This window comes from Symphalangus syndactylus, chromosome 24, assembly GCF_028878055.3.
Source record: "Symphalangus syndactylus isolate Jambi chromosome 24, NHGRI_mSymSyn1-v2.1_pri, whole genome shotgun sequence".
Taxonomy (NCBI): Eukaryota; Metazoa; Chordata; class Mammalia; order Primates; family Hylobatidae; genus Symphalangus; species Symphalangus syndactylus.
Window position 1 is genome coordinate 26,854,876 of NC_072446.2, and position 17,831 is coordinate 26,872,706.

General features: G+C 41.5%; 1 protein-coding gene across 1 annotated transcript; it reads left to right on the forward strand.

Moving 5' to 3' along the window:
• The first annotated feature begins 8,756 nt into the window (after positions 1-8,756).
• Positions 8,757-10,123, forward strand: WFDC10B (WAP four-disulfide core domain 10B). The gene is made up of 2 exons (XM_055265767.2): positions 8,757-8,885; positions 9,825-10,123. The coding sequence occupies exons 1-2, from the start codon at positions 8,795-8,797 to the stop codon at positions 9,953-9,955; spliced, it is 222 nt and encodes a 73-aa protein (XP_055121742.1). The 5' UTR covers positions 8,757-8,794; the 3' UTR covers positions 9,956-10,123.
• The last annotated feature ends 7,708 nt before the right edge of the window (positions 10,124-17,831 follow it).

Here is a 17,831-nt window from a genome sequence, read left to right on the forward strand (position 1 = left end):
ACCAACAAACATTGACTTTTCACTTCCCTATTTCGTAGTCCTCCCCTATAGGTGTTTCCTTTTCTATCAATGTAGGATTCAGAACCTGTCATTTAAATCTCCTTGCTTGAATCTGACTACAAAAACTGCAACCTTGAATGAATCCAACCATCAATTTCATTGAAGCTTGAACCTAGGCAGATAATTGTTGCTGGGGGAAATTAACTGGGCTACTAAACAGCACAATAGATGCACCATCACCAAACCAAAAAGGGTCTGGCAATCTTACTAAGTTTCTTCAGTAAGCCAGTGTTCCCACTTTCTACAAATACTATTTCAAACTTGCTTACCTCTCTTTAAACCTTGGATCTTTTCTTCTTTCCACGAATCTGTAACTAGTTAGCTTGCTAAATTCTCCCATTGTCTATTATGGTTTCTTTGTGTGTTCTCTTCAGTGTTTGTCATAGGCAAATAAGAACAGTTATAGTTTTCTTCTTCAAACTTTATGCCATTTTTAATGCCTCACTGTGCTGGCTAGGCCCTTGAGTATATCATATGTAAGTGGTGATAGTGTGTATTTTTGTCTGATACCTGATTTAAAATGAAAACTTCTTGTTTCCCCTTTAGAATTGTCTCCACTTTAGGTTTCTCATAAGCACCCTCTATCAGGTTTAGAAAGTTTTCTTTCATTCCTAATATAACAAGAAATTTTAAATTACTTTATGTCAGATTATATGTATTGCTTTTTTCTATGTATATTGAGATGATAACATTTTTATATCCTTTAATCTGTTAATGCAGTGAACATTCAGATTTTCAAACATTAAGCCATTTCTATGGTAATATAAGGTGATCATTGAATATTATCATTTTTATATTGTTTGGTTTAGTTTGCTATTTTTAAGGTATTTTACATCTATGTTCATAATGAACTGGGCCTGTAACTTTCTTTCTCATATTGTCCTTGCTTGGTTTTATAGCAAGTTTATGCTGACTTCATAGGATGTGCTGAGTAGCAGCCCTTCTTTATCAATTCTCTGGAAATTCTTGATTTAAGATAATTAGTTACTTGAACTCTCAACTCTGTTTTTCTTGCACGAATATACTCATTTGCACTTGTTGTTTTCATTTAACAATAGATCCTGAAAACTGCTCTCCAGTAGTTCATAACAATTTTTCCTCTATTACAGCTGCATTTGACATACACCTTAGTCATACTGCCAGTCTCCTATATTTGATCATTTAGGTAGTTTCCAAGATTTTGCTATTATAAATAATGCTGCAATGAACAATTATGCATAATTTTCTGTATTGTTTGAGGTATAATATCAGTAAATTTCTAAAAGTGTGATCATTGGTTAAAAGGATAAATGCACAGCTGGGTGCGGCGGCTCACGCCTGTAATCCCAGCACTTTGGGAGGCTGAGGAGGGCAGATCATGAGGTCAGGAGTTGGAGACCAGCCTGGTCAACATGGTGAAACCCCATCTCTACTAAAAATACAAAAAATTAGATGGGCGTGGTGGCACATGCCTGTAGTCCCAGCTACTCAGGAGGCTGAGGCAGAAGAATCGCTTGAATCCGGGAGGTGGAGGTTGCAGTGAGCCAAGATCGAGCCACTGCACTCCAGCCTGGGCGACAGAGCTAGACTTTGTCTCAAAAGAAAAAAAAAGAAAAGGATAAATGCACATATAGTTTGGCTAGATATTGCCAATTTCTACTTCATAAAGATGGCCTTTTTGTAATGCCACCAACAATGTGACTGTGCATGTTTCCTACAGTCTCACTAACAGAACGTGTTGTCATGCTTTTGAATTTTCGCCAAAACAATTGGGTGAGAAATGTTATTTCTGTAGTTTTTGAGGTTCATTTACTATGTAGCATGCACCAGTACTTCATTCCATTTTGTGGGTGAATAATACTCCATTGTATATATATATCACAATTGTTTATCCATTCATCTGTTGATGGACATTTCAGCTGTTTCCTTGCTTTGGCAATTGCAAATAATGCAGCTATGAACATTTGTAGGTGAATTTTTTTTGAGTATATATTTCTAACTCATTTGGGTAAATATTTGGGAGTAGAAATGCTGGGTCATATGTTTAATTTTGTATGTTTACTTTTTTGAGGAAACTCCAAACTCTTCCCACAGCAGCTGAACCATTTAATACTTCTATCAGCAATGCACGAGGGTTCCAGTTTCTCCACATGCTTGCAAACACTTATTATTTTCCTTTTTAGAAATTATAGCCAGTCAAAAAATGTGAAGTGGCATCTCATGGTTTTTATTTGTATTTCCCTAATAACTAATGATGTTGAGCATTCCCCCTCCCCTGCCCTTCTTCTTCTTCTTCTTCTTGTTCTTCTTCTTCTTCTTTTTTTTTTTTTACATGGATTCTCACTCTGTCGCCCAGGCTAGAGTGCAGTGGTGTGATCTCAGCTCACTGCAACCTCCACCTCCCAGGTTCAAGCGATTCTCCTGCCTCAGCCTCCTGAGTAGCTCGGATTACAGGCACCTGCTACCACACCTGACAAATTTTTGTATTTTTAGTAGAGATGGGGTTTCACCATGTTGGCGAGGCTGGTCTCGGACTCCTGACCTCAGGTGATCCACCTGCCTTGGCCTCCCAAAGTGCTGGGATTACAGGCATGAGCCACCGTGCCCAGCTGATATTGAGCATATTTTCATGTGCTTGTTGGTCATTTTTATATTTTCTTTGAAGAAATGTATATTCAAGTCCTTTGCTCATTTTGTAATTGGGTTGTTTGTGTTTTTTTTTTCTTGATTTGTAAGAGTTCTTTAATATATTCTGGATACTCATCAGATGATTTTTTCAAATATTTTCTCCCATTCCATATACTGTCTTTTCACTTTTTTGATAGTCATTTGAGACACAAGAGTTTTTAACTTTGATTAAGTCTGATTTTTTTTTTCTTTTGTTACTGTGCTTTTGGTGTCTTTTCTAAGAATCCATTACCCAATCCAAAGTCATGAAGATTTACTTCTACATTTCTTCTAAGAATTTTGTAGCTTTTATATTTAAATCATTGGCTTATTTTTGAATCAGGAAATGTGAATTCTACTTTTTCAAGATTGCTTTGGCTATTCAAGCATCTTGCAGTTTTGTATGAACTTGAGGATCATGTTTTCTATTTCTCAAATAAATATCCGGCCAGCCGTGTTGGCTCACACCTATAATCCCAGCACTTTGGGAGGCCGAGGCGGGTGGATCACCTGAGGCCAGGAGTTCGAGACCAGCCTGGCCAACATAGTGAAACCCCATCTCTACTAAAAATATAAAAATTAGCCAGGAGTGGTGGCATACTCCGGTAGTCCCAGCTACTCGGGAGGCTGAAGCAGGAGAATTGCTTGAACCTGGGAGGTGGAGGTTGCAGTGAGCTGAGCTCACGCCACTGCACTCCAGCCTGGGTGACGGAATGAGACTCCATCTCAAAAAAAAAAAAAAAAAAAAAAAAGAAAAGAAAAGAAAAACCTGTTGGAACTTGACTGGAATTGCACTGTAATGCCATCTTAATAATTCTAAGTCTTCCAATACAGAATATGGGATGTCAGCTAGGTGTGGTGGCTCACGCCTATAATCTCAGCACTTTGAGAGGCCAAGGCAGGTGGTTTGCTTGAGCTCAGGAGTTCGAGATCAGCCTGGGCAACATGGCAAAACCCCGTCTCTACAGAAAATACAAAAATTAGCTGGGCATAATGGCATGCGCCTATAGTCTCAGCACCTGGGAGATGGAGGTTGCAGTGAGCCAAGATCATGCCACTGCACTCCAGCCTGGGTGACAGAGCCAGCAGCTGTCTCAAAAAAAAAAAAAAAAAAACAACAAAAAAAACACATGATGGGATGTCTGCCTATTTCTTGAGGTTTTCTATAATTTCTTTCATCAATGTTCTGTATTTTGTGGTATACAAGTCTTTTACCTCCATGGTTAAATTTATTTCTAGGTATTTTTTCCTTTCATAGCCTGTTGTAAATCAAGTTGTTTCCTTAATTTCCTTTTTGGATTGCTCATTGCTGGTGTTTACAAAAACAGCTGAGATAGTTTTACTTTCTTCCCAATTTGGATGACTTTTATTTCTTTTTATTACTTAATTGCTTTGGTTAGAACTCCATTACAATGTTGACTAGCAGTGGTGAAAGATGCATCCTTGTCTTATTTCTGATTTGGGAGAAAGATTTTGATCTTTTGCAATTGAGTATAACCATCATTGTATATAGTTTTTTATAGGTGCCTTTAATCATGTTAAGGAAGTCCCTTCATTTCCTAGTTTTCTGAATTTTTTTTAATCATAGAAGGGTGGTGAATTTTGTGAAATGCTTTTTCTGTATCAATTAAGATTGGAAAACTTTGAGAAGGATTGGTGTTAATAAAAAAAGTTTGGTATAGATTTTATCAGTGAAGTCATCTAGCCCTAGGCATTCTTTTTGTTGAAGAGAGTCATGTGTATTTTTCAAAAATTACTGATTCTATCTCTTTATTTGTTATAGGTCTGTTAATATTTTCTATTCCTTCTCAAGTCAGTTTTGGTGATTTGTGAGTTTCTAGGAATTTGTCCATTTCCTCCAGGTTATCTAATTTGTTGGTGTAAAATTGTTCATAGTATTCTCATAATTTTTTTAGTTCTGTAAGGTTGGTGGTGATGTCCCACTCTAATTTCTGATATTAGTTATTTGTGTCTTTTCTCTTTTCTTCTTAGTCAATCTAGCTAAAGATTTTCAATTTTATTGATCTTTTAAAAAAACCAAGTTTTGGTCTTGTTGATTCTTTTTATTGGTTTTCTATTTCCTATTCCATTTTTCTGTGCTCAAATGTTTATTTTTCCTTCCTTCTGCTAGGTGTGGGTGTAGTTTGTTCTTCTCTTTCTAGTTTCGTATGATGTAAAGTTAGGTTGTAGATTTGAGTTTTTTTTTTTTTTTTTTGAGACGGAGTCTTGCTCTGTTGCCTAGGCTGGAGTGCAGTGGCGTGATCTCGGCTCACTGCAACCTCTGCCTCCTGGGTTCAAGCGATTCTCCTGCCTCAGATTCCTGAGTAACTGGGACATACAAGGCTTGTACCACCAGGCCCGGTTAATTTTTTTATTTTTAGTAGAGGTGGGGTTTCACTGTGTTAGCCAGGATGGTCTCGATCTCCTGGCCTCGTGATCTGCCTGCCTCGGCCTCCCAAAGTGCTGGGATTACAGGTGTGAGCCACTGCGCCTGGCCGTGATCTTTCTTTTTTAATGTAAATATTTACAGTTATAGATTTTCTGCCCTGAGAACTACTTTTACTGCATCTCATAAGTTTTTATATGTTGTGTTTTGTGTTTTCGTTTTCATTCATCCGAAAGTTTTTTTCTAAGTAGTTGGGACTACAGGTGCATACCACCATGCCCAGTTAGTTTTTTGTAGAGACAGGGTCTTGTTATGTTGCCCAGGCTGGTCTTGAATTCCTGGGCTCAAGTGATCCACCCACCTCAGCCTCCCAAAGTGCTGGGATTACAGGCATGAGTCAACATGCCTGGCTCAAAGTATTTTCTAATTTCCTTTGTGATTTATTCTTTGACTCATTGGTTGTTTTAGAGTGTATTAATTTCACATTTTTGAGAATTTTCCAGTTTTCCTTCTCTTATTGATTTCTAGCTTTGTTCCATTGTGGCTGGAGAAGATAGTTTGTATAATTTCAATCTTTTAAAATTTATAGGCTTGTTTTGTGGCCTAACATGTAGTTTATCCTGGAGAATATTCCATATGTGCTTGAGAAGAATATGCATTCTCTTCTTGTCTTAGGTCTGTCTTAGATTTATAGTGTTTAGTACCCTATTTCCTTATTGATTTTTCTGTCTACATGTTCTATTCCTTATTGAAAGAGGGCCTGGAATGCTTTCCAACACCAACAACCAATTCTCCTATCTCTGGACACCAACTGGGTGTTCCAAAATTTAATTCTGACACTAACTTGCTGGAACAGTTCACAGAACTCAGGAAACACTTAAGGTCTATCAGTTTATTATAAAGGATACAAATGAATAGCCAGATTAAGTAAATAGGGCGAGCTTCACAAGGGTTCCAAGCACAGGAATTTCTGTCCTTGTGAGTTGTGTGTGCCACCCTCCTGGCACATGAATGTGTTCACCAATTCAGAAGCTCATCAAATCTCATTAAGAGTTTTTATAGAGCTTCAACTCCTTCCTTCTTTAACTTTCTGGAGGAGAGTGGGTGGGTCTAAAAGTTCCAGCCCTCTAATCACTTGATCTTTCTGGTGGCCAGCTCCATCCTGAGGCTGCCTAGGGGCCCCACTCCAAGTAACCTCATTAGCAGAAACTCAGGTGGAATCGAAAGGGGCGCCTTATGAATAGCAAAAGACACATCTATCACTCAGGAAATTCCAAGAGTTTTAGGAACCTTGTGCCAGGAACTGGGGACAAAGACCAAATATATTTCTTATGATGCCATGGTGGGATATTGAACTCTCCAACTATTACTGTAGCACTATGTCTCCCTTCAATCCTGTCAGTGTTTGCTTCATATATTTTGAAGCTCTATTGCTTGGTGTGTATATGTTTATAATTTTTATATCTTTTTGATGAATTGACCCTTTTATCAATATATAATCATGTTTTTTGTTTCTTTTAACAATATTTGACACAATGTATACTTTGTTTGACTTTAATATAATAATCACAGCTCTTTTTGCTACTATTTGCCATATGCAGAAAATTGAAACTGGGCCTCTTCCTTACGCCTTATACACAAATTAACTCAAGATGGATTAAAGGCTTAAATGTAAAACCCCAAACTATAAAAACTCCAGAAGAAAATCTGGGCAATACCATTCAGGACATAGGCATGGGCAAAGATTTCATGACAAAATCATCAAAAGCAACTGCAACAAAAGCAAAAATTGACAAATGGGATCTAATTAAACTAAAGAACTTCGTACAGCAAAATAAACTATCATCAGAGTGAACAGACAACCTACAAAATGGGAGAAAATGTTTACAATCTATCCACCTGACAAAGGTCTAGTATCCAGAGTCTATAAGGAACTTAAATTTATAAGAAAAAACAAACAATCCCATTAAAAAGTGGGCAAAGGACACGAACAGACACTTCTCAAAAGAAGACATATATGCAGCCAATAAACATGAAAAAAAGCTGAACATCAGAGTAATGCAAATCAAAACCACGATGAGATACTATCTCACGCCAGTTACAATGGAGGTTATTAAAAAGTCAAGAAACTACAGATGGTGTTGAGGTTGTCGAGAAATAGGAACACTTTCATGCTGTTGGTAGGAATGTAAATTAGTTCAACCATTGTGGAAGACAATGTGATGATTCCTCAAAGATTTAGAACCAGAAATACCATTTGACCCAGTAACTCCATTACTGGGTATATACTCAAAGGAATAGAATCATTCTGTTATAAAGACATATGCATGCATATGTTCATTACAGCACTATTCACAATAGCAAAGACATGAAATTAACCCAAATGCCCATCACTGATAGATTGGATAAAGAAAATGTGGTACATATATACCATGGAATACTATGTGGCATAGAAAGGAATGAGATCATGTTCTTTGCAGGGACATGGATGGAGCTAGAAGCCATTATCCTCAGCAAACTAATGAAGGAACAGAAAACCAAACACCCCATGTTCAAACACCCCATGTTCTCACTTCAATGAGAATACATGGACACAGGGAGGTAAACAACACACCCTGGGGCCTGTCGGGAGGGAGAGCATCAGGATAAATAGCTAATGCATGCTGGGCTTGATATCTAGGTGATGGGTTGATAGGTGCAGCAAACCCCCACAGCATGTGCAACAAACCTGCACATCCTGCACATGTACCCCAGAACTTAATATTAAAAATATAGCTCAATCATATAGAGTTTTGTGTAATGAATTGATAAGAATAATTTATAATTAGGCCGAGTGTGGTGGCTCACGCCTGTAATCCCAGCACTTTGGGAGGTTGAGACGGGCGGATCAATTGAGGTCAGGAGTTCAAGACCAGCCTGGCCAACATGGCGGAACCCCATCTCTACTAAAAATACAAAAATTATCTAAGTGTGATGGCACGTGCCTGTAATCCCAGCTACTCAAGAGGCTGAGGTGCGAATTGCTTGAACTTGGAAGGTGGAGGTTGCAGTGAGCCAAGATCACACCACTGCACTCCAGCCTGGTGTGGAGTGAGACTCTGTCTAAAAAAAAAAAAAAAAAAAAAATTTATAATGAACACATCCATTATATGCAAATAGCCACTTCCCTTTTTGAGAAATAATGACATTGTAAATATTTGCATGACTAAATGAAGGTGGCAGAAGGTAGGTAACAAAAGATAGGTGATTCAAAAATGAGAAAATAAAAGATTGTTTACATTAAATATACAGAGGAACTAAAAGATAATGTAATAAAATATGGGTTAATTCTAAGCACCTTTTAAAAAATTATATTCTTTTCTTTTTTTCTGTAAAGCACTTTGTAATTAGCAGAAATAAATAGTACCCTTTGGAAAAGAAAAACTCTGTTAGCAAGAACACAGGACTGGTTCTGTGAGAGAGGAGAGGAGAGAGAGGAGGCATCATTCTTGCAGAAGCCCTATCCTACATGGAGAAGGACAGGGCCAGGAGAAGGCAAGAGCAGGAAGCAAGGACTCTCTTGCTCTGCCCTGACTTGGCCAGTGGAGGCAGCGAGGAGCTGAAGATCATTCCTTCTTTCTTTCCTTCCCTCTCCACAGGCAGCTCTGCAGGGAAGTCTGTGACTGCCTGGCCAGACTTAGGGCTCACGCTCTGGTCAGAGTCATGGCACCCCAGACTCTGCTGCCCGTCCTGGTTCTCTGTGTGCTGCTGCTGCAGGCCCAGAGAGGATACCATGACAAGATGAGGATGCAGAGTAGGTGATGGGCTGCTGGATGGGTGAGGGAGAGTTGGGTAGGGGGAACGGAGGAGCTGTGTCCAGTCTGAGCAGGATCTAGGAGTTGGAAACTTTCTGCATATCCAGCTCTGACCACAGTGCTGTGCAGACTCTGGGCTGTCCCAAACCCTGGCCCTCCAACCCCTTTACCTGGCCCTGGGAATAGTAGTGGGAATGAAGGGGGAACCTACATCTTTTGTTGTTCGCTCCCAGTACTTAGAGACAAATGGTACATCCCATAGTGAAAGGTGCACCAGGGCTGAGAATCCAATGGGAAAGCAAGACAATTATTACTTGATTTATGCACATTTGTGAGGAGTAAACATCTAGAAGTGGTTATGAGGGTGAGGGTAGGTGTAGGTGTAGAAATGGGTATAAGTGTAGGGTAAAAAGGACATACAGCAATGAAAAGTTGGAGTATACGGGGCAAAGTTAGGTATATCATCAAAGGAGCCAGGAGAGTGGTGGTGGGAAGGGATACTAGGGATGGTGACGGTGAGGAGAGGGAGGGATGAGAGGCAAGTTCATCTTCTTTTCTGGGCTCTGCAAATTCTGGAGAATAGGGGAGGGTTTGGAAATGTCTCAAGCTTCTTTGAGCTTTCAGGGTCAGATGTAGATTCTATGGGGGTGACTTCACCACGATTAATGAGACAGAGTTCTGAATGCAGGTGTATGGCCAGGGTCCAGGAAGCCCAGGCATTGAGGTCTACTGGGGTGAGAGGCAGGACAGGGAGACAGGATTTAAGATACTGCCAATCACTAGGATTGGTGATGGGCTGGAAGGAAGTTCCCTGAAGAGTCCAGGAGAGTCGTGGTGGCAGGGGTGCCTTGGTTCTGGGGCCATGGAGGAGCTTCAAGCTTGAGAAGGGTGCTCTATAGGTGCATGGTTTCATTGACCCTGCTCCTGCACCATTTCAGGAATCAAGGTCTGTGAGAAGCGACCCAGCATAGATCTATGCATCCACCACTGTTCATATTTCCAAAAGTGTGAAGCAAATAACATATGCTGTTCAGCCTTCTGTGGGAACGTTTGCCTGAGCATCCTGTGAGTGGGAGAGTGGGCTGGGATGTGCACCCTGCTCCCTGAACCCTTCCATCCGAGACTGTGCCCACATCTGAAGCACAAGGACATCAAATCATCAGCACAAGAACATCAACAGGAATGCCACCCTCCCCACTGGCTGAACTCCTTGTCCCTGTCAAATAAACCAGAACAAATGCCCATGGATCCTGCCTCTTTTGCTGCCACTACAGGTGATCATTGAGAGCCCACTGTAGCCCCCACAGATGCCCCACTTGTCTTGTGTCCTGGTGTTCGATTTCTCTCCCTGGCTATGCTTCTCTACCCTCCCTCTCCCTCTTTGGCCCATGTATCCCTGCCAGCCCTCAGGAGGCCCAGCCCCTTGCTGTTTTGTTCACTGAACCAGTACTCCCAGGGGGAGGAACTGCTCATGTGCAGCATCTCCCGATGCTAAGGAGAACATTTCTCACGCTGGAGTCAGAAGGACCCATTAAGCATGAGATGGGTGGCAGTTAGAACCCGAGGTAAAGAGTGGGAGGCCCCCGAGCACTGCTTTGGTCTCCTTAGCCTTGGTGCTCCCCCCACCTCATGCTCCCCAATCTCTTTCTGAGCTTCAGATCGCTGTCTCTTTACAATGAGGATAATGAGTCCCAGGAAGGCCAGCGACATGCCTAAGGCCACAAGAGAGTGAGAGGATATGATGTGGCCAGAAGAGGATGTTTCCTCTGAGCTCACTTTTTGCTCACTTCTCTCCATTACTTGAGACCAGAGGCATCCTAGTGAGAGTGAGTGCCTACCCCAACCACAAACTTCCTCCTATCCAGCACCCACCAAAATGGCTACTCCTCTGATGGGACCCAATTTGGGTCTCAGGATCTAACAAACACTCCAGCACCTTCCATTAACTGAATAGTCCCTATCTTTCCCAAGCCCTCTTCCTTAGGGACTCATTCTCTTTTCTTTTGATCAAGAGGAACACCAAGGGGTGGGGAACAGGTGGTTCATGCTGCTGTTGCTAAGGAGTAATTGGCACAGAGTGGCAGTGGGTCTTGCCTGTCATCCTACTGTGAGTTAGTGGAAATTAACCACTGTGGTACAGACTCTCCCTTACTCTAAGCAATCGCAACTCCTCTGAAATGATCCTGGGGCTACATCCAGGGTTGGGTCATATGTGGCTAATTGGAGCACGGAGTCAAATGTGAAGAGATTTCAGGAGGACAGGCCATCCCAGAGGCAGGTGTGCAGTGTTATGCTCCAGTCTAGTGCTTCTTGCTGGGCTATTCAATGAAAGAGACATCAGAGAAGAAAACTTCCCCCATCAGACCAGAGGCTGTGAGCCACCTCTGAGGCATCACCGGGCTCTGGGTATCTCAGGTTTGTCTTCACCTTTGTCAAGAGATTTCTTGGACAAGGGAGTCTTAGAGATCATGATCAACTACCAACACAGACATCATCAGAGGTAGGTGGGCTATAAGGGCATGGTCTCTAAGAGATCTTATTTGGTGCTTCCTCAGATAGCCTCCGTTAGCAAGCATCATCTCAGGCCATCTCCAAACACTGCTAGGAGACACTATTAAGAGAGGCAAATTTACCTGTCAGGGACCATATGGAGAATAACCTCCCCCATTCAAGTTCAGTGCACTGTACCATGTGGACATGCCATGGGTGTCAGGTTGACCTATTCCATGTCACTGGCATGAGCATCATAGACTATGAATTTTACTGGAAGCAGTTGCTCTGCTTTCTTCTAATCACTGGTGCCCTGACCTGTGTTCCAGAGAGCTCTCTGGACAGCTCACAGTGCCCCAGGGAACTCAAAGCTGAAAGGAGTGCCCATTTGGTTATGACTGTGTGCTCTCTCTCTTCTATAAAAATATCTAAGTGCTCTCATATTATGTAGAGTAAGGTGATGAGGATGCTTAGAAGAACATGGATGTCTTGGAGGCAGAGGAAGAAGCAAAGGTAAATTCTTCCAAAATCTGGATCTCCAAAATGTCAAGTTCTAGCCTGAAAAGAATCACAGATGAGGCCTGTTGTGTTTGAGAGCAAACACATAGTCTTATGGTTGCCACTGCTTTTTCATTGTTTGTTCTCTGTCTCCTAGGCCATGCTGCTTTTTGAAGTGAATGTAACTGGGAAGACTCTAGAAGGATACTGCCATCTCATGTATGCAACATGACACTGATCTGCTCCTACCTTGTTTCTGTACTTTGGCTGCATTTGATGCTCACAGGTGGTTCTATACCAGTGTCGTCACCAGCAATGTTTGTCCCTCTCCTACCTCTGGTAGCAGTCTGCATTATCCCAAACTCAGGATACCTAATTCATGAACTACAGGATGTTATTTGAAATGTAAGTTTGCGTTTGGTGTCTGAGGTCCCTGTTGTGATTTCTTTCACTGTGAAATGCATGTTGGCACAAAATAGTTAGAATGTTCACGCTGTGAAAGATTCAAGGGAAGTCCCCTATCCAGAAGTCATTGTTGCCAAGCCTAAAGGCTTACCCTTAGATGACATCAGCAACATGGTGAAACAGGAGACTCCTGACCCTCCCTCCACCCACCAATGCACTGAACAAACTATTCACTGATTGATTCTCTCTGAAAAAAATCAGAAACCAATTGAGAGACTCCTACCCACTGGGCAATGGAGAAAAAATATCTGCATCAAATGAGTGGGAAAAGCTGAGGTGCACTCAGGCATGAACTCCACCTTGGACACTGTGCCATACAACCAGGAAAGGAATCCCTAACACACAACTTCTCCCTGTGGAGAGGAGGGTTTGGGCCTCACATATAGTGCTTTATCTCTGAAATTCCCCATGGTTTGGCTCAATTAATTGACTCTGGAAGTGGAGGGGATTAGGAATACATAAGTCTTTCTGACCTACAGGAAAACCGTGGTTTTGTGCTACAGAACAAACACTTCCAGGGGCCTCACTCTCTGGAGGCAGTGCAGAGAAAGGCTTAAAAAAATGCAGCTCGTTTTTCTCTGGGAGGCATTTGACACTCTTCTAGGGGCTACTTGGTGGCTGGGCTTCTAATTAACTTGCATTAATTAACTTGCATTGGGGAGTTAAAGAGGCAAATAGTAGCCTGCTGGCAGCCTCAGAAGCAGATCACTTCCCAAGCCTTTTCCCCTGGCTCACTCCAGTGATAACTCCAGGTCTATTACTCCTTCCTGGAGAGTTTGTCCACATGTAGAATGCCTCAACTTTTGCAGCTTCTACTGGAAAGACTGCACTCTAAAACTCCCAGCTCTAGGAGCAGAGAGGACTAGGCATATGAGAATCTCTCTAGATAACAGACAAGAGTGGTAGGTTTATACAGATGCACAGGTATTTCTGGGGGTTTCAAACTCTTGGAGCAGTACAGAAAAGGGGCTTAAAAATGCAGCTCCCTGTTGCTCCCTGTAAGGGGTTTATGCCATGCATTGAGTGGCCCAACTTTTACAGCAGCTACCACCTGAAACTATGCATACTCAGGTCTTCCCAGATCACATACAAAAAGTTTTCTTTTTTTTTTTTTTTTTTTTTTACAGAGTCTCACTCTGCCACCCAGGCTGGAGTGCAATGGCATAATCTTGGCTCACTGCAACCTCCACCTCCCGGGTTCAAGCGGTTCTCCTGTCTCAGCCTCCTGAGTAGCTGGGACTACAGGCATGCACCACCACATCCGGCAAATGTTTTGTATTTTTAGTGGAGACAGAGTTTCACCATGTTGGCCAGGCTGGTCTTGAACTCCTGACCTCAAGTGACACACCCACTTCAGCCTCCCAAAATGCTGGGATTACAGGCTGAGCCATTGCACCCAGCCAAAAAGGTGGTTTTAAATGGACATAATAACACTTCCAGGGGCTACATCTCCTGGGAGCAGTGCAGAAAAGGGACTAGAATGCTCGGCTCCCATTTTCTCTCTGCAAGGGGTTTCCTGCTTACTCTATTGGTGGCTACTTGATGACCTTGCTTTTAATGAATTTGCACTGAGGACCTAAGGGGAGAAAGAGCTCCCTGTCATCCTGAGCTTGAGCTGAGCACTGTCTGAGCCTTTCCTTTGGCTCATCCCAGTGATAAATCCAGTTGACCCATTCTTCCTGGAAGGAGTTTGTCCATGTACTGAGTACATAAACTTCTATAGTTTCCACCCAAGGGACTGTCTCCTTATCAACCTAGCTCTGGGGACTAATGGGGCTTTGCATTCCCAACGAGACTTTGCATTCCTAAGTGGCCTGGGACTACAGAAAACAAAGACATGGGCATACAACGGGCCCACTTTCAGCATGCATTAGTCCATTCTCTCATTGCTATAAATACTCAAGATTGCATAATTTATAAAGAAAATAGGTTTAATTGGCTCATGGTTCTATGGGCTATACAGGAAGCATGGCAATATCTGCTTCTGAGGAGGCCTCAGGAGCTTTTACTCATGGCAGAAGACAAAGCCAGAGCAGGCATCTTCACATGGCTGGAGCAGGAGTGGGGTGAGGAGGTACTGTATACTTTTAAACAACCACATCTCACTCACTATCATGAGAACAGCACCAAAGAGATGGTGTTAAACCATTCATGAAGGATCTACCCCCATGATCCAATCACCTCTCACCAGGTCCACCTCCAACATTGGGGATTACAACTTGACATGAGATTTGGATGGGGACACAGATTCTAACCATATCAAGCAGCTATCTCTCCAGGATCAGAGGGTGCAGTTTGAGCACAAATATAGGCATTTGTCACAGATTATCTCTCCAGCTTAGTGCAAAGAGAGTGAGAGATAAATACCGGCACTCACCTTCACCACAGGATGGAAGAAACCAGAATACTCACCACCCACCCCCTGCCATACATGCAAAAAGACAGAGAAAGTTTTAAAAACAGTGAGGAAATAGTGAATTGTTACACACAAGAGAACCCTCCCTTAGATTATCAGCAGAAACTTTGTAGGCCAGAAGGGGGTGGGATGTTATATTAAAAATCCTGAATAAAACAACCCTGTCAACCAAGAATACTATACCCAGAAATCTTTTCTTTCAAAAATGAAGGGGTGATAAAGACTTTCTCAGACAAACAGAAGCTGAGAGAGTTTATCACTACTAGACTTGCCTTACAAGAAGTGCTAAAGAGAGTTCTTCAAGCTGAAGAAGAGGACACTAATTAGTGACTGGAAAACATATGAAAGTATAACATTCACTGACAAAAGTAAATACATTGTGAAATCCAAAATACTGTGATACTGTAATGTCAGTGGGTAAATAAATTATATCTTTAATAACATTAAAAGGCAAAGCTAATAAAAACAATGAAACCTACAATAATTTGTCAAGGGATACAAATTATAAAAAGACGCAAATTGTGATATCAAAAACTTAAGACAAATTTTCTCTTCTCTGAGGCTAGCTTGACTTCCCTTTGTTCTGCATTCCACTATTACCTAAAGAGTGTCCTTAGTGCCTGCCTCACAGCCCAGCACAAGGATATGAACTGCAGAGAGTGACAATACAAGAAAGGCTACTCTGTAGATGTGTCTCTGGTGCAAGAGCTGGTTTGCCCTGTCCTGGAGAATTTTCCCAGGATGGGGAAAGCCATGTGCTTCTTAATCCTTCCCTGATATCTCAGGACTAAACTGGGAAGTGCTGTCAACAAGATAGCAGAATAGATCTCCTGGGATTACTCCTTGACACAAAAATAAAACAAAAAACTATTCAAAGACCAGAATGCCACCCTGAATACACCAGAAGTTGAGAAGTGGAGAAACCCCCTGGGCTCATAGAATTGAGAGAAGCAGTGACAGGTAAGAGAAATGGTCATTTCAGCCTGTTCCACCCTCTCTCCCAGGCCATCATAATACCACTCACAGAGAACTTCCCTAGACCCACAGTTGCTGAGATGAGAAGAAGGAATTGGAGGTGGATATTTGATCTTCCCCCCTTGTCTAGGAATCTTAATGGTAAGTCCACTCCAGTTTCATCCCACTAGAGAACCAAGAGGGCTGAACAACCTGGGGTGAATTGGGGACAAAGAGTAGGGCACTGATTGCAGCAACTGGCATGTGGATCTTGGTGGTGGTTCAGTGCTTTGATCAGTGGGGATGCCATATTGAAGAGACTGGGTGGGGCCAGAGTATTGTAGGGGACAAAATTTATGGGAAGGCCCAAATCCACAAAGCCCAGGTGCACATGTGAAGCCTTTCCCTGGCCCAGAAACAACTAAAAGGTCGAGATTTTCAATACCCACCAAAGTTTTTCCCACACTGAGAAACAACAGCAGGGCAGCAATATTGTTCCAGGGCATTTAAGCTCTGGTGCTCACTATAAGTTTTCCTTACACTGGGAAACAATGACAGGGCAATGAGTTAGGTCCAGTGCAATGTCTTAGTTCTGATGCTCACTATTAAGCCCTCTCTACAGTGTAAAGCAACAACAGGCCAGTGTTTAAGTTCTAATACTAAGAAGTAAAGGTCTAACACCATCAAAGAGCACCTGCAAAAACTGGAAGAGTTGGCAGTCTCAAATATGCAGGCATCCCTGTAAAGATACGAGGCTTGTGAAAACTCAGAAATATTCAATACCATCAAAAGAAACTAACAAAGCTCCAGGAATGGTCCCAGAAGAATTGAAGATTTATAGAAACAATGAAAAAAAACCCCAAACAATAGAAATAGAAATGCTAGTAATAAAGAATAAGATAATTGAACTGAAAAACTCACTATAAAGCTTCAACAGCAGGCTTGAGCAAACAGGAATTAGCAAGCTTGAAGACAAAACATTTGAAATCACCAATCAGAGGAGCAAAAAGAAAAAAAAATGAAGTTCTATAAGAATTATGGGACATCATCAGGCAAATTAAACTCTGCATAATTGGAATTCTTGGAGAAGACAGAGAGAAAGGGCCTACAAAAAGCATATTTAAAGAAATAATGGCTGAAAATTTCCTAAATCTGGAGAAAGATGACAGCATCCAGGTGCAGGAAGCTCAGAAGTCACCAATGAAATTCAACCCAAACAGGAAATCCACAAGGCATATAATAATAAAATTATCAAAAATCAAAGACAGAATACTCAAAGTAGCAAGAAAAAAGAAACATATTACATTAGATGAAACCTCAATATGGCTTTCACAGAAACCCTGATGACCAGATGACAGTGAGATGTTATATTCAAAGTGCTGAAGGAAAAACCTGCTAACCCTCAAAAATCTACCCTTCAAACATGAAGGAGAGATTAGAGACTTTCCCAAACAAACAAAAGCTGAGAGAATTCACCAACACTAGGCTTGTCTTACAAAAAATGCTAAAAGGACTGTTTCATGTGAGGGCCATATGTGCAAAGTGGCCCCCAAATGCTGAAGGAGCCAAGAAACCAAAAAACAACCAGAGAAATCCAGTTTGTCAGTAAAGTGTGCTTTTACTAGAGGAACTTACAGACAGCTATCCTATGTTCATGGACTGGAAGAATCAAAATTGGTAAAATGTCCATACTATCCAAAGTGATCTACAGATTCAATGCAATCCATATTAACATTCTAATGTCATTCTTCACAGAAATAGAAAGAAATAATCGAGACTTCATATGGAACCACAGGAGACCCAGAATAGCCAAAGCCAACTTTACCAAAAAGAAAAAGATAGAGGCATCAAACTGCTGGATTTCAAAATATATTACAAAGGTATAGTAATAAAAATGGCATGCTATTGGCATAAAAACAGGCACATCAACTGATGGAATAGGTTACAGATTTCAGAAATAAGCCCATACATTTATGGTCAATTGATTTTCAACAAGGGCCCAAAGAATACACAATGGGGAAAGGACAGTACCTTCAATAATTGGTGTGGGCAAAATTATATCTATATGCAGAAGAATGAAAATGGACCCTTATCTTACCTCTTATACTAGAATGAACTCAAA

Bases quoted from the DNA above. Each gene is read 5' to 3' on its own strand.
- WFDC10B (XM_055265767.2), top strand. From the start codon at position 8,795: ATGGCACCCCAGACTCTGCTGCCCGTCCTGGTTCTCTGTGTGCTGCTG. The intron at 8,886-9,824 runs GTAGGTGATGGG...GCACCATTTCAG, and splicing joins TGACAAGATGAGGATGCAGA to GAATCAAGGTCTGTGAGAAG.